Here is a 16615-nt window from a genome sequence, read left to right as displayed (position 1 = left end):
TTACTTAATTAGTTGCTCTCCACCAAGGTGCTCCGAGCGACTTACAATTTAAAATAGCATTTACACAATATAAAAACATTCAACATAAAAACATTCAACAGTGACTATTTGGCAAAGTAGATCTGATCCTTTACTTAAATGCACAACCAAACAGCCAAGTCTTGAGCGCCTTTACAAAGGGTCGCAACTTCGATATTGCTCTAATATATGCAGGCAATGAGTTCCACAGAATTGGAGCATAGGTCAAAAAAAGCTCTATGCCTTGTAGCTTCCAGGTGTACTTCCCTAGGGCCCGGTATGTATAGGCGATTTTCTTGGGTGGATCAAGGTAACCACTGATGGAAAAAAGGAATGAGGCGGTCCCTAAGATATAAAGGTCCTTGGCCATTTTGAGCTCTAAATGTCAGGATCAGTATCTTGTAAGAGATCCGATGTTCTATTGGTAGCCAATGCAGTTGTTGCAGAATTGGTGTAATATGGGATCTTATAGATGATCCCGCTAGCAGCCTGGCTGCTGCATTTTGGACCATCCAAATCTTCTGGGTTGTTGACTTCGGAAGGCCGGCATATAAGGTGTTGCAATAGTCCAACCTCGTGGTGACTGTTGCATGGATTACTGTTGCCAGTGCTTCTACCGAAAGGTAGGATGCCAATTTCCTTGTCTGGCAAAGATGAAAAAAGGCCTGCTTACTTATGGCAGTGATCTAGGCCTCCATTGTCAGGGATGGGTCCAACACAACCCCAAGGCTTTTAACAGTGGCAGACAGAACCAGAGCTTCCCCATTGAAATCAGGCAGAGACTGGATTAATTCTGGCGGCTGGCCAGGCCAGAGTATCTCAGTTTTTACAGGATTCACTTTTAGTCTGCTCGCTCGCAGCCAACTCATCACTGCTTCCAAACACAGCTTGAAGTTCTCAGGAATCGCGGTTGTCCCAGGTTCAAGACGCAAGAGTAGCTGGGTATCATCTGCATACTGGTAGCACTCTATGCCAAAGCTCCGCACCAGTTCAGCAAGTGGCTGGACGTAGATGTTAAATAGCAGGGGCGAGAGGATAGCACCCTGGGGAACTCCAAAGCAAAGGCAGGAGCTCTCCAAGCTTTGGCCTAACCACTCCACCCTCTGTCTCCGGTCCCGGAGGAATGAATTGAACCATTTAAGGTCTAAACCTCATAGACCAGACACAGCCATTTTGGAAACATATACTTCAAACTGTGAAATAATGTGTAGTGCTTGAGTAATCATGTTTTTTTTAAAGGCTTAAGAGAGAGTTGGGTATCCTCCTTGAAGAGCCACTTGCAAATACTGTATATGAGATTTTTCGGACTTCGATCAATGTGCCTGCTAATACATCATGCTATTTAGAGTTGAATTGTTATTGCCAGATGGGGAGAGTTTTGTTTCAGATGAGGCTGACAGCATTATTCTCTGTGTTGATTGGGTTATTGTGAATGTTGCTTATTATTTCTTATGACTTTCAGAGAGATAAAGCAAAATGCAGTCTTTTTTGTTTTTCAGTAGTATGAGAATAGCCACATAAAAGAGAAAGAGTGATTGCATTTGGTTTCACATCAATTTGGGGGCAACTTTGAAAGATTTAAGATTACATTTTTAATAAAGATGCAATCTAAAAACAAATCTGGTAGTCTTTAAAAAGAGAAAAACATAAAGAACATTCAGTTTATCCCATGAAGTTTCTGTGATCTGTTTCTTTTTATCAAATAGAGCTCGCAGTTTTTGAGAACCTGATTTGGAAAATAGTGCCAGGAGCTAAAACACCAATCCCTATGGAATAGACTTACTAATGTACACAATCTCTTTCTCTGTCTAGTTTGAATCTTTTGGATATTCAAAATTAATCAGTTGAATGCTGGTGAACCACCCTGTACATGTGAGTCATTCAGAAGCAGCTTTTTATATACTTACTATATTTTAACATGGAATGCTGCATCCCATTCTGGACACCACAGTTTAAAAGAGATATTGACAAACTGGAAGATGTGCAGAGGAGGGCAACTAAAATGATCAAAGGCCTGGAGACCATTAATCCCTATGAGAAACATCTTAAAGAAATGGGCATGTTTAGTCTGTAGAAGAGAAGTTTGAGAGGAGACAAGATAGCCATGTATAAATATGTGAAAAGGTGTCATAAGGAATAGGAAGCAGGCTTGTTTTTTACTGCCCTGGAAACTAGGACTCAGAGCAATGGGTTCAAATTACAGGAAAGGAGATTCCACCTAAAAATTAGGAAGAACTTCCTGTCTGTAAGAACTCTCTGCCTTGGAGTGTGGTGGAAGTGCCTTCCTTGGAAGCTTTTAAACAGAGGTTGGGAAATTAGACTGCAGCCAAGAAAGAAGGATCAACCCTGACTGATCTAAGAGCTAGTTCATAACTTTTGGTGTGGCTTCAGAAGATGTCTTCATCATACACTGACAGTCAAAATATAGGCAAGAGTGGTCCTTTTTGAACAGTTACCTCTGCTTTACCATTGACCATAACAGTAACAGATGACAGGTTGAGGGCCAACTTGCAGGGAAGATTACTACTGTAAATTTTAAAAGGAGCAGAAAGAGAAACGGTGGTGATGTGCCGCATTTGGCTAACCCTCCCTAGCTTCTTCCGGTTGCTATAGAGGCAGCTGAGCGTATATTCTGATATTAGGAGTGATACAATATCAAGTAAAAAAGCATACTATTGTGTTAGTTCCTTCATGTCACACTATACTTTGTGCTGCTTTAGGAAGGGGATAGCACTATGGGTGCTTCACATCCATTCCTGATGTTCTAGGTTCAGACTGATCTTCTTTAGTTTGGCTTAAATATTCAACTAGGAAATGGGGAGGTTGGGGATTCCAGTTTCTGATGAGTTTCTGTTCCTCTGCCTTGCCTCTCTTTCTGATTGTTCTGTTCCCTTTTCCTTAAGGTCAGTAATGCTAGTTAGAGAAAACCAAAGCCTCTTGGTCTTTGGGCACTATCCTTGTAGATGTGCCCTGTAGCAGGGGAAAATTAAATTACCCCCCTTCCCCAACCAAAAAATGCTGGATTACACTTTCCTCATGTTTTGTGCATGTATCTTCAGGTCAGCTGTAGACCTATGGCATCCCCATAAATTTCATAAGATTTTCTTGGTCAAGGAATGCACAGAGGTGTTTTACCATTTCCTTGTTCTGTAATGTAGTCTAGAGTTTCCCAAACCCTCTTCCAACTATATTTCCTTCCAGTATCCTCCCACCAATCCACGATCTTCTGAGAGGGGCATAGGTGAAAATCACATATTTACAAACAAAACATTTTAGCTACCTTTCTACTGATAGAACAGGGAGGCATGTGGTCCCAGGTAGCCCACTGCACCTGGTTTTCATTGGCAGTCTTCCATCCAAGTACTAACAGGCTGACCCTGCTTAACCTCCAAGAGCAGACAGGAACTGCTGGTGCCTTTTGCGTATTTAAAGCTATCTCTTGCTCTGTGACTGGAGCTGTAGGAAAGAAATGCTTCAAATTTGAATACTGCAGTAGCTTATAAATCATGTTTCAATGATAAGATTAGAACTAAAGTAGAGCCCTGTCTTTCATGACATACCAAACAAGGCTCTGCATAGAGCCACTGTTAGATTTGTGCTAAAGTGCAATCCTTGCCAGATGTGACATATTAACTTAGCTAATAAGAATAATGAGCCTCTGTATGTATGTGCAAATAAGATTAATTAATGTTTACCCTAACATGTGGCAGAAATTAAAATATTTAGCTCAGGAGGAGCTGAAGGGAGAAGAAAGACATTTTTTTTCATGTGTCTGAAGGATCAGCTGCATGGGATTTTATAGTGAAGCTTTGGGCACTTGTAGCATCACTGAGAAAATCAAAGCTATGATCACATTTTGCCTGTGAGGCTCTTTAGGTTGGCTGTTTAATCAAATAGAGAAAGCAGAAGTGGAATCAATGGGGAGCTACATCACATTAGTGGCCTGATGCCCAGGTTTGAATGAATATGCTCTTTTTAAATATGTATTCATCTGTATGGAGATTTACCAGTGAACTTTCAATTGTTCTCCACAGAAAGATGCTAAACTTGACATCTCAAAGAAATGTATTTGGTTGCCAAAGTGCTTTTGTTCTGTGTACATGAAGCAACCATTTTATTATGAAAGATTTTCATGGACAGTTGAATTCATGGGATGATAGACCTTACAAAGGTTATCATCCCATTATTTGATTGCTACTCAAGATTATTTTTGGGGGGTGGGGGCAAGCATCTTTGTTTACAAATGACACCCTGTATTATATGGAAGGAATTTTCTTTAAAAAAAAATATTCCACATCTGTGTGAGAAAAGAAGGAACACATTTTTTGAAGATACCATTTTAAAGATGGATTTTATCTGCATTTGTCAAATTATGCATACTAAAATAATATTCATTTAAAAATTAATAGTATGTCTGATTTTTATGCTGTAGTTTATTACTCACTTTCATAAAATTATGGCAACCAGGACAAAACAACTTTAGTTTTGAACAAGACCATATATGTAATGGCTTTATTTCCTTGTAACAACAAAAGCATGAGGTAGTATAATAAGGATGAGCTGCATCAGACTCCATCAGAGGTAGTGAAGGGGAAATAATTAATCCCAAACAAAACTTGATTAATCTTAATGATAGTTTGTTGCTGTTCCAGCGAAGAAAAAAGAGGACATACATATCTCTGAATAAGATTCATCCTTGCAATTCTAAATTGGGATAGTACATTCATAAAAATATGTATGTATGCATATGGCACAGGTTGAGTGTACCTTTTTCAAAAATGCTTGAGACCAGAATTTTAGAAATCTTGCATATCCATAATGAGATAGCTAGGGATGTGATCCAAGTCTAAACACACAATTCATTTATGTTTCATACATACTTTATGCACATAGTCTGAAGGTAATTATATACACAATATTTTCATAATTTTGTGCCTAACCAAGTTTAGGTACCTTGAACCAACAGAAAGTGAAGGTTTCACTATCTCAGCCATCCACGTGGATAATTTTGAATTCAGGAGTAGTTTCGATTTAGGAATTCCAGATAAGCAATACTCAACCTGTTTAATAAGATCAAAAGAAAGAAATGTCCTTTGACATTTTGGCCAGTAGCACTTCCTTAGCAGTGTGTCAAACCTTTTATATTAATAGACATAATAGTTAAAAGTGGTCTTGATAAAGACCGTTGCTGTTTGTCCGTTTGTAGAGGAAAGAAAAACACCTCCAGGTTTAAAAAAAATGTTATAAAGCAATACTTTTGGCGTTGTCTTACTCAACTGCTGAGTATGCCTGCCCCCTCTGGCATAAATCTGCCCATGCAAAGCAGGAGAATATAACACTTAATAAGACATGTAGAATAATCACAGGATGCCTTAATCCTACACCTGTTGATAGACTCTATATGCTAGCTGGCATCACCCCCCCCCCCCACCTGATGTGCAATGGGAAATTGCTGCCTATTGCGAGAGAAATAAAGTTGAACACTGTGAAAGCCATCCACTATATGGCTATTAGCCCCCTCCCAGTAGACTTAAATCAAGGAAAGGTTTCATGAACTTTAGATGTTCCTCCAGCAACAGCAAGAATATCTCTGTGGGCAGCAAAATCAGGCAATTCCAATAGGATGCCTTCCCCCCCCCCCCCAAGGGTCTTCCTCCAGGGGCAAACCAAAAATTGGCAACTTGGAAGTCCCTGAACAGACTCAGAAGTGGAGTTGGCAGATCAAAAGACAACCTGGCAAAGTGGCACTACCGAAAAGAATCCTTTACCTTGTGCAGCTGTGGAGCAGAACAAACAACTCAGCATATATATGCTTTCCCATTATGCCCTTCCTCATGCACAGAAGAAAAACTGTTTAAAGCTACAGACAATGCAGTCACGCTTGCCCGTTTTTGGTCTAAATCTATTTAACAGCTTGTGATCCCTTTATTTTATCAGTTTAAAACTTATCTGTTTATGCAATGCCTTTGACACTAAATAAATAAATAAATTGCCTATCAATAATTAAAATATATTGTGTTGTAACCTCATGATGTACAACTATATAAACATTGGTGAGTTTGTAGGAAATCAGTACAGCCATTCCATATCCAGTAGTTTATCCGATATTCAGCATTGTAGAAGTATCTTTAAAACACACCCTTCTCTTTAAGCATATTGATAGAATACATGTGTGTTTAGATATATAAACACATCTTACAATTAATTTTTACGTAATTGATTTTAAAAGACTGACAGATACTAAATAGGCTACCTCGGGACTTTCTTAAAGTTATTTTCCCCTATGAAATAGACAAACAGAAACACCCCTTTCCTATTGTAGAAGTTTATGAATTTTAGGAACAAAAGTGAATGGTTCTGGGACATGGCCATACAGCCCGAAAAACTTACTACTCAAAAGATAATACTGTTTAGACTCCAGTATCAGTTTGAACACATCCTGATACTAGAACATCTGGATAATAATAATATTGGAGTATGGCTGATATGATGGAGAAAACTTCACCTATCTTGAAACTATTCCGAATGTTAATACTATTCTGCTGCTGGTCCAGCTCTGAGCCAACCCTGAAAGGAACACGTTGAAAGAACAGGATAAAATATAAATGATACATAGAATCATATAAGTTAAGTTAGAAAACAGGTGAAGTAGAAATCATGAACGGTTCATTCCTATTGCCTGTCAAGTTACTGAATTTTAAGTGTAGATTTCACTGGAGAGTTCCAAATCTCAGTATCCCCAGATGATACCCTAAATATCCAGTTATTCATCACATTTGTATCCCTGTCTTCCCAAGACAGGTAGACATGAGCCTGACATTTTATCAGTGAGCTACATTAGGCTCAGGTAGTTGTTAGTGGGGAATGTGATTCTGGGAGAGGAGTTCTCCCTGGGAAGGCAGACTGTAAGCTTATAATAAATAAAATATGGATTGAGCTCCACATGGCTTCTAAGCAGAACTGTGAAAGGAGGAGAGATGTGCTTGTCAAGTTCAGAATATTTCACGTGTTTCTAGAACTCCTTGAAGACTCATCCTCCCACTCCACAAGAAAGGTTAATCAAGATTTGTAGTGATCTTAGGCAGCACTCAATTATTCAACATTAGTCTAGAAGCACCTGATATAAAGCCGCCACCAGATCAGTACTACTAGAATTATGCTGGAGGAAAAATAGATTTGTACTTTAGGGCTATGCATTTGTACATTAGGACTGTGTGTGTGTGTGTGTGTGGATAATTTAAATTAGTATTTAAACTAACAATTTTTAATGATTGAACTTTATTGTGCTTTATATTGTGTTTTTTTGTTTTGGTAAATAATTTTTGTTAAGACAGATTAAAATAAAATCACATACAAACTCACCAAAACAAAAAACAACAAAAGATTAAAATACTTTTTCCTAGAATAATACTACTACATCCTAAACATCAAAGAAAAAATAATTACAGACTACAAAACAACTAGGTTATCTAATCTAAAGGCTTTACATTCTCAGTCAAGTTTTCTACATGCAATTGGTGAAAAAGAACAATTGGCACATAATAACATACTTCTAGTCCAAAAACAACAACAACAACAAAAAAAACAGTGATGGAGATTAGGCCACATCTTTCTTAAAATTAGTTAGGGATTTCTCCTTAAACAGCATTGTGAGTTTATCCATTTCTGCAAGTTTGCTTATTTTCATAAGCCAGTTATCCTGGGAATGAGACATTGAATCTTTCCATCTTTGTGCATAGGTAATTCTTGCTGCTGTTATCATGTATAGCAATAACCTTCCACATTTCTATTGAGTTGTTCATCTAACATCCCAAGCAGATAGAGTTCAGGTTTCATTCATTTCAAATTTGACTTTAACCATTTCTTCCAAAATCATATAAATCTGTGCCCAGTATTTCTGGACCTTTTAACATGACCACGAAATATGGTAAAAAGCACCCATTCTTCCTCCACATTTCCAACAGTCACTAGAACTGTTTTTATACATCTTAGCGATCCTTTCTGATGCTGTGTACTATCTATATGTAATTTTATTTTTTAAAAAATTTAAATTACTGCACACTGTAAACTCTTTCCCATTGTTCTATTTGCATTTGTTTACCAAAATTTTGTGGCTACTTAACCTTACAATCTTTCACCCGTTCCTCCTCCATTTCATATTTCAAAAACAGTTTATACAACTTAACAATTAAGTGATCATCTCCAGAGTCTAAACCAGTTTCAAATTCAGGTTTATTTATAACAAATCCAATCAATTTTAAATGGTTCTACTAATTGTCTGTATGGAAACAGTTGTATTAGGAAGTTCTTGGATAGTAGTTCCTCTCTTGCCTTCATTCTAAATCAATCATTATCCAATACTAACAGGTCTTTATAAGTCAACCATTTCTTTTTCATGGCAATTTCCCTTCTAAACAGAGCATGTGGAGAGCACAACAGTGACATTATGCTCTGATATTGTTTCTTATACTTATTCTACACATTTAATAATGATCTCCTTATGCAGTGGTTATGAAATTAGAGGACAATGTTCATATCTTCTCCTTCTGTTGTTGTTGTTCATTCGTTCAGTCGTCTCCGACTCTTCGTGACCTCATGGACCAGCCCACGCCAGAGCTCCCTGTCGGCCGTTACCACCCCCAGCTCCCTCAAGGTCAGTCCAGTCACTTCAAGGATGCCATCCATCCATCTTGCCCTTGGTCGGCCCCTCTTCCTTTTGCCTTCCACTTTCCCAAGCATAATTGTCTTCTCTAGGCTCTCCTGTCTCCTCATGATGTGGCCAAAGTACTTCAACTTTGTCTCTAGTATCTTTCCCTCCAGTGAACAGTCGGGCTTTATTTCCTGGAGGATGGACTGGTTGGATCTTCTCGCAGTCCAAGGCACTCTCAGCACTTTCCTCCAACACCACAGCTCAAAAGCATCGATCTTCCTTCGCTCAGCCTTCCCTAAGGTCCAGCTCTCACATCCGTAGGTGACTACAGGGAATACCATGGCTTTGACTAGGCGGATCTTTGTTGCCAGTCTGATGTCTCTACTCTTCACTATTTTATCGAGACTGGACATTGCTCTCCTCCCAAGAAGTAAGCGTCTTCTGATTTCCTGGCTACAGTCTGCATCTGCAGTAATCTTTGCACCTAGAAATACAAAGTCTGTCACGGCCTCCACGGTTTCTCCCTCTATTTCCCAGTTGTCAATCATTCTTGTTGCCATAATCTTGGTTTTTTTGATGTTTAGCTGCAACCCGGCTTTTGCGCTTTCTTCTTTCACCTTGATTAGAAGGCTCCTCAGCTCCTCCTCGCTTTCAGCCATCAGAGTGGTGTCATCTGCATATCTGAGGTTGTTAATGTTTCTTCCAGCAATTTTCACCCCAGCTTTGCATTCCTCAAGCCCCGCACATCGCATGATGTGTTCTGCATACAAGTTAAAAAGGTTGGGTGAGAGTATGCAGCCTTGCCGTACGCCTTTCCCAATCTTGAACCAGTCTGTTGTTCCGTGGTCAGTTCTTACTGTTGCTACTTGGTCCTTGTACAGATTCCTCAGGAGAGAGACAAGGTGGCTTGGGATGCCCATCCCACTAAGAACTTGCCACAATTTATTATGATCCACACAGTCAAAGGCTTTAGAATAGTCAATGAAGCAGAAGTAGATGTTTTTCTGAAACTCCCTGCCTTTCTCCATTATCCAGCGGATATTGGCAATCTGGTCTCTCGTTCCTCTGCCTTTTCTAAACCCAGCTTGAACATCTGGCAACTCTCGCTCCATGTATTGCTGGAGTCTTCCTTGCAGGATCTTGAGCATTACCTTACTTGCATGAGAAATAAGGGCCACTGTACGGAAGTTTGAGCAGTCTTTCGCATTTCCCTTTTTTGGTATGGGGATATAAGTTGATTTTTTCCAGTCTGATGGCCATTCTTGTGTTTTCCATATTTGCTGGCAAATGGCATGCATCACCTTGACAGCATCATCTTTTAAGATTTTAAACAGTTCAGCTGGGATCCCGTCGTCTCCTGCTGCCTTGTTGTTAGCAATGCTTCTTAAGGCCTTCTAGTTGTAGTAAATATTCCTGTTTTCTGACTTTACTTTTTAAATCAGAAATTCCTGATAAGGGAGTGCACCACTCCTTTTTTTTATCTTGAGGCATGTTAAAGCTTTTTGAGAAACAACTTTTATTCTGCTAAGAAATTCTTTAAAATAAATGCATGATTTCCACAGGGCACTCTTATGTGTCAAGTACTTTACAGCCTTGGGCCCAAGAATGGTTTTGCATTACTATTCATAGAAGCCAAACTTCAGCATAGCCTACAATCAAGGATTCTAGACATTGTACAACATCAGCATCTGAGAGACAAAATTTGGAAACCAGTCTGCTTGCTACTGACTTGTCTCCATTGGAATATATTTGTTGCAGCTTCTCCTTCTTTGGATGTTTTTAAACAAGATGGGTGGCTATATATATGTTATGAATGCTTTGATTGTGTGTTCCTGTGTGGCAAGTGGTTGGACTAGCGGGCTCTTGTGTGCTTTTCCGGCTCTGTGAGTCTATAATATTTTTATAGTTGAGTATGTGTAGACAGTGGACTCTTTCATACTACACAATTACAGTGTTACAGTTCCACTTCAGCTGTCATTAAATCCCGGATTTCATAGTTTGTTCAGATTTAGTGGGGCTTTGTGGCTGAGATTTCTCAATGACACTCCCTAAAATAGAAGTCCCAGTATTCCATAGGTGGTTTTCTTGTTAAAGTAGGGCTATAGTTTTGTCATTTAAAAGGACCTAGTGTTTCTCATTCTTTTGCTCTTTCACATGCTCTCCTAATATACTGTAGTGGGGTTTCCCAAATCTGCTCCAAACTGTTTCCCTCCTTTTTCCAAAACAAGTAGTAGCATTTGGGAAATCATGACTGTATGAGAGGAGCCTGTTATGCTGGAAGAAGGCCATTGGCTATAACTCATAACTTTTAAGTTTTCTTAACTTATCTCGAGCTGATTTTTTTAATATAACGTACTACTAGCTTTGTTCCTGCTTATTTATTTTATTTTCCCTATTAACTTCTACTTTAACATTTTATTTATCTCATTTATCTTCTACTGTTTTCACAAAATTCTTACATACCTGTATTTTATTTCTCCTTAATGTAAGACCTTCCATTTATTTTCTATTATTAATTGCTGCCTTCCAAGGTTGAACAGAAGTATCTGTGGCTTTCTAAGTGCTACAGCAATTTTCCTTCCTTTCTTCCTTCTTAATTATTTTTTAAAATCAGTTTGTTCTCTTTTATTCTTCAAGTTTTTCATAAATCCATGTGGCTTGTTGCCTAGTTTATCTGTAACTGTGTGTCTTCAAGTCATTTCTGATATATGACAACCCTAAGGTGACCTTATCATGGGGTTTTCTTGCCATGGTTTTTTAAGATGAGGTTTGCCTTCCTCTGAGAGTATGACTTGCTTAAGGTAATCCAATGAGTTTCCATGCTTAAGGTCATCCAATGGATTTCCATCGCTAAACAGGAATTCAAACCCTGTTTTTTAAAGTCTTGGTCAAACACTCAGGCTGCTACACCATGCTGGCTCTTACTTGTCTTCTATCATACTGTTGTTTTTCCTCATCCCTTGGATCATCCCCACTTAGGGAAAGTCAAGTTGCAGCTCACATGGAATAACACGAAATGCCATAAACGTATTTATGCTCTTCCATTTAGTTCTCCTAGAAATCAGTGTCCATTGTTATACAGATACCTAATTTCAAGAAGTGTGTGAGCCATTTAATTGTAGACTGTGTATACTTCTGGGGCAAGGTATCTAAGCAAAGCTTGGGCATCTTCAACCTGTGGCCCCCCAGGTGTCTGTGATTCCAACTCCCGGAAGCTCTAGCCAGCTTGTTCAGTGATCAGGAATTCTGGGAATTGTAGTCCAAAATACCCAGAGAGCTGCAGGTTGAAGTGGCCTGGCTTAAGTTTTTCTTTGAATCCATGAGCTTTAGACCATGCATTTGACAAATTTTTGTGTCCAACTCAATGCCTCACTAAATCTCAGATGGCCAAGCATCTTTGTAGGTGTAATGTTCTGCTTGTTAAAAAATCCATTGCACAACTTCATGTGGCCAAATTACAGTAGAGATCTCTTCCACAAAGAATTTGTAATCAATATTATAAGAGGTGGGAAGACTACAGAACGAGGAGGGAGAATGGTGAAAGGAAAAGCAATGGAATGGAGAAGGTCAACAAGCTTAACAAGGGTAGCATGTAAAAACATACTTGGGCTTCATGTCGAGTGAATTGGCGAGGGGCGATAGACATAAGACTCTCCCCATTGCCACATGACTTCAAGTCTTTTCTGTCACCCTGATGCTAAGTTTGAGCTTGAAGAAAATAAGTCACCTACGCAGTTTATCACCCATCGAATTTTTATTGCAAATTACATACTCGAGCAGCTTCATTCATTCAGTTGAAGTAATTTCAGGTGACCTTTTCTTCAGAACAGCAGCTCTGAACAGGGCATTGTGAGGTTGCTAATTGTTTTGGACATGGTACACAAGAACTCTTGAGGGAGTTGAGTCTTGTTGATCAGCCATCGCAGCACTAAATTGACTTGGGTGTGTTTATTTCTGGTGGTGCCAGGGAACATGAAGCAATAAATTCCTTCTGCAAGATCATCTCATCATGAAAATAATCTTGAGGTACTTTGATTGACATGCTGAAGCTGTTAATTTGGAGCATATCAAGATCAAATGGAAGTTATTGCAATTAGTCGGTGATTGTCTTATCTTTTTTCCTTTTTGTTTTTAAATGCCACATTTTACATAGCCTCCCTTGTGTTTTAAAGTTATGATTCATGATGATCTCAGGATTTTGGTGATGCTTAATTGATTTTTTTCTTATGTTAAATAAGGGGAAAGAGAGCTTTACCCCACAAATTTTCCTTTCCTTTTTAAAAAGAGCTTGATCCATATTTTGTATGATTTATTCTTAGTTCTTTATATTTCCATCAGGAATGTGCCGGTTAGAGGTTGGTGAAATTATCTTTTTGGACAATAATTCCCATAATCCCCCAACATCCCTGCATATCTCTTTTATAGTTTGGGGAAAAAACTGAGATTGCATTCACTGCCCTATTGGCATAACCAATTGTGCCTTTCCTGCTTTAAAATCTGACATCTAAACATCTGTGTGTTGTGTATGTACCTTCAAGTTACCAGTCAAGATAGGGCAAAATTATGGATTTCTTTGTGTTTTCTTAAGCAAGGAATAGTCAGAGGCGATTTGCCATTGCCTTCCCCTTAAACAGTGGTTCTCAGTCTGTGGATCCCCAGATGTTTTGGCCTTCAACACCCAGAAATCCTAGCAACTGGTAAACTGGCTGGGATCTCTAGATGTTTTAGTTGTAGGCTAAAACATCTAGGGACTCACAGGTTGCACCACCTGGTATTCCTTGGTGTTTCTCCCTTCCTAGTACTAATCGCACCAGACCCTTTTTAAGCTTCCAAGATCAGGAAGGAGCTGTGAAATAAGGGTGGGATTCATGAAAAGAGGAGCAATTTGAAAATGGGAAGACCAAATAAAAAAACAAAATGAAAAGAAAGTGAAAAGAAAGAAGGTACTCACAGCTGCATCCCATATGATTTTTCTGGCACCCAAGAACAGAGAGGTTTCCGATTACCTGATCTCATCTGAAGTTTTATGTGTCTTAATACTCTCAACTGTAGAAGAAAAACAAGGTAGAAATGACTAATGGGTATTTATCCATTTGCCTGCTGTTTGTATCCTTCTTGCTGCTCAGAATACATAAATATTCAAAACTATTATTTGAAAAGGGCAAATGAACTTGCTGGAGAAAATGCATTGGTTTTAATGCTTCCGATAATTGCTTCCTGTTTGGAAAAATGGAGTGGTTGCAGTTTGTATTAATTTGGAAAGTGTCATAGTTTATATACATATATATATTCTTTCGCTCACACACATACATGTGCACACATGAGGAGGAGAAAGAGGTCACATCTGGTTCGATGAATTATTCGAAGGTGGTGCCAAATGCACCATTATCACAGATTTCCCCACAGAATTTCAATTGACATTATTATGGCAATTGTACTTTCAGTATGTTCTTTTTTTAAAAAAAGCTTAATAGCTGTAGTTAGAAGATAATTGCAAACAACAAATCCTTTTAAATAATACCATGGTTAATCTCTTCCTGACAGAGAGCAGAAGAAGATCTTGTCCTGACTCCTGATGGCACCAGGGAATTCCTTACTTTTGAGATTCCCCTTAATGATTCAGGATCAGCTGGGCTTGGTGTCAGTGTGAAAGGTAACCGGTCAAAAGAGAACCATGCAGACCTCGGCATCTTTGTCAAGTCAATTATAAATGGTGGAGCAGCTTCTAAAGTAAGTGGTAGATGAACTTGTATTTTAAAACATCTGTCATCTTTCTCCAAATAGTTTCTTTTGAAAATAACTAGTGCCACGATCTTTTCTTTTCTTAGTTATTCCTTTAAATGATTAATATCTTTACATTTTTAAAGTTTCTATTTTCTCTCTCTCATCTGCCCATCCATCTGTCTGTTGGTCTATCTATCCAGCTATCTATAGATGTGTATAAAATATTCCACTGTTATTATCCCATTTTATTACCAATTAGTGGGCAGGACACTGTAAAATACTATATTTTTAGTTTATGGTTATGGTCAACATTTGAGACATTGGAAAACTTCTGAAATGGAAAACAGAATGGTGCTGTTCTCAGTAGCAGTAAACTAATCATGTCCTTTAGCAAGATCCTAGGGATCCTGTGGATCTAGAAGGAGGGCCCCATACTGACCTGGTGTTGATATATTTGTAAGCCTTTCAACTGACCATACAAATGGAAGAATATGACCTAAATAAGCTACAGAGTGACCAGTAATGAAAGCAACCAAAAAGTTATAGAGCTGTCCTACCAGAAGGCAAAATTGATCAGTCAGAGTACAAAATGCATGGGAGTGAGATGAGCACCCTTGTACAAATTCCCAGGGTTTACAGGACTAAATAAAGAAAGATCTGTTGAATGTCACATTTCCCAAATTCTCAGTTCTAAGGTACATAATATCTTAGGATAGTTGTATTATTTTGCACAAGCATTTCACAAGCACATCTCCCATTTCATGATGGCAAAAAGGCAAGCTTAATAAATAAGACAATTTATTGCCTTTATGACAACCAGAAATGCTTGTTGGAGACATCCACTTTGCCAGAGCAAACCCCTTAAGGAAAACAGCAAAGTGAGAAAGGAATCCAGGTCAGGCAAAGGAGAAAGGTTTGTTTCTGCCTCCCCAGTCCTCTGAGATACAGAAGTCCTGAATAACAAAGAACCCTTTGCACACTTAGTGCTTTAAAAGATGATATTCAAATGTATATGCTCCACTTCCATCCATTCCACTCGAGTTTTGGATGTTGTGGGGTATAAAGAAGGATGTGACAGCTTGGCATTAAAATAGTTTTCACTAGTATGGCTCAAGGATTCCATGGAACTTGGGAAAGAAAGAAGGGATCAGCTATAGCTGTTCATTTCACTTAGTAACCTATTTACGCAAACAGATTATGATAATGATGTCAAATTTAAATATGCAAATGATTAGAAAAGCTATGTCTGTAAATGACTTCTTCAGAAAACCATTATAGTTGTGTTCACTTTACCATAAAGCCTGAGGATTAAGATTTTTTCCCTCCCACACCAAAGATGCCAAAGCCCTTTATTCTTTACATTTTCCCTTGCCAGGATGGAAGACTCCGAGTGAATGATCAACTAATAGCAGTAAACGGGGAATCGTTATTGGGCAAGACAAACCAGGATGCCATGGAAACCCTACGTCGGTCCATGTCCACGGAGGGAAACAAACGTGGAATGATTCAGCTCATTGTGGCAAGGCGAATAAGCAAAGTCAATGAGGTAGCAGCATGGAAACCTTTTTTAAAAATTCGCTCTCAGAAGCATTCATTTCATATGCAAAAATATGGGCTGAGAAGAGAGGCTCCCTTTGCCAAGTTTAGAAGTGTATATGATATTACTTGCTGTACCCCTTCTTTCTCTCTCTGTACCATAGCTAGAATTGGTTGATGTATGGTAGGTGGTATCAATCTGATAAAGGAAAATGTGTAGTGTTTCATAATGAAAATATTTTCTTCATATTGGACACCTAACCTTCCATAATAAATTGGATCTAAAAACTGATGATCTCACCCATCCTGAATTTGGAAGAAATTCTCTATATTTTAACAAGCTTGGGGAGAAAAAAAAACATATGACCCCAGTTTCTAGTTCCACTTGGAGTCAGCCCACTCTAAAGCAATGGATTTCAAATTAAAAGTATAATTTAATTTCTCAGGATTTTAAATTAAAAGTATAAATATCAAATAATATGCTTAAATGTAAATATTTATTTACTTTTATGAAAATAGTTTTTTATAAATACAGTTATGTTTATGGTAATACATATTTGTACATGTTTGGATGTGTAGATGCAGGGCACACATACACACACACTCATCTTGTGTACTCTTGGAAGCTATGCTTTATTTAATCTAATCCAAGCTTTTGAGACTTGTCCAAGATATTTTTATTGCCTT

The 16615-nt window shown here is 38.4% G+C and overlaps 1 protein-coding gene across 13 annotated transcripts in view; it reads left to right on the top strand.

The window, feature by feature from the left end:
- PARD3 (par-3 family cell polarity regulator) overlaps nt 1-16615 on the top strand; it is a 620400-nt gene that overhangs the window by 396225 nt on the left and 207560 nt on the right. For all 13 annotated transcript variants that reach the window (XM_067470360.1, XM_067470359.1, XM_060782524.2 and 10 more), the window contains 2 exons: nt 14213-14398; nt 15768-15938. In XM_067470360.1, the coding sequence (XP_067326461.1) occupies nt 14213-14398; nt 15768-15938 (357 nt within the window). The remainder of the gene's footprint in view (nt 1-14212; nt 14399-15767; nt 15939-16615) is intronic.

Source organism: Anolis sagrei, chromosome 6 (genome assembly GCF_037176765.1).
Source record: "Anolis sagrei isolate rAnoSag1 chromosome 6, rAnoSag1.mat, whole genome shotgun sequence".
In the NCBI taxonomy this organism is placed as follows: Eukaryota; Metazoa; Chordata; class Lepidosauria; order Squamata; family Dactyloidae; genus Anolis; species Anolis sagrei.
Note: the sequence above shows the minus strand (reverse complement) of the source record. Positions and strands in the feature narration are given on the sequence as shown.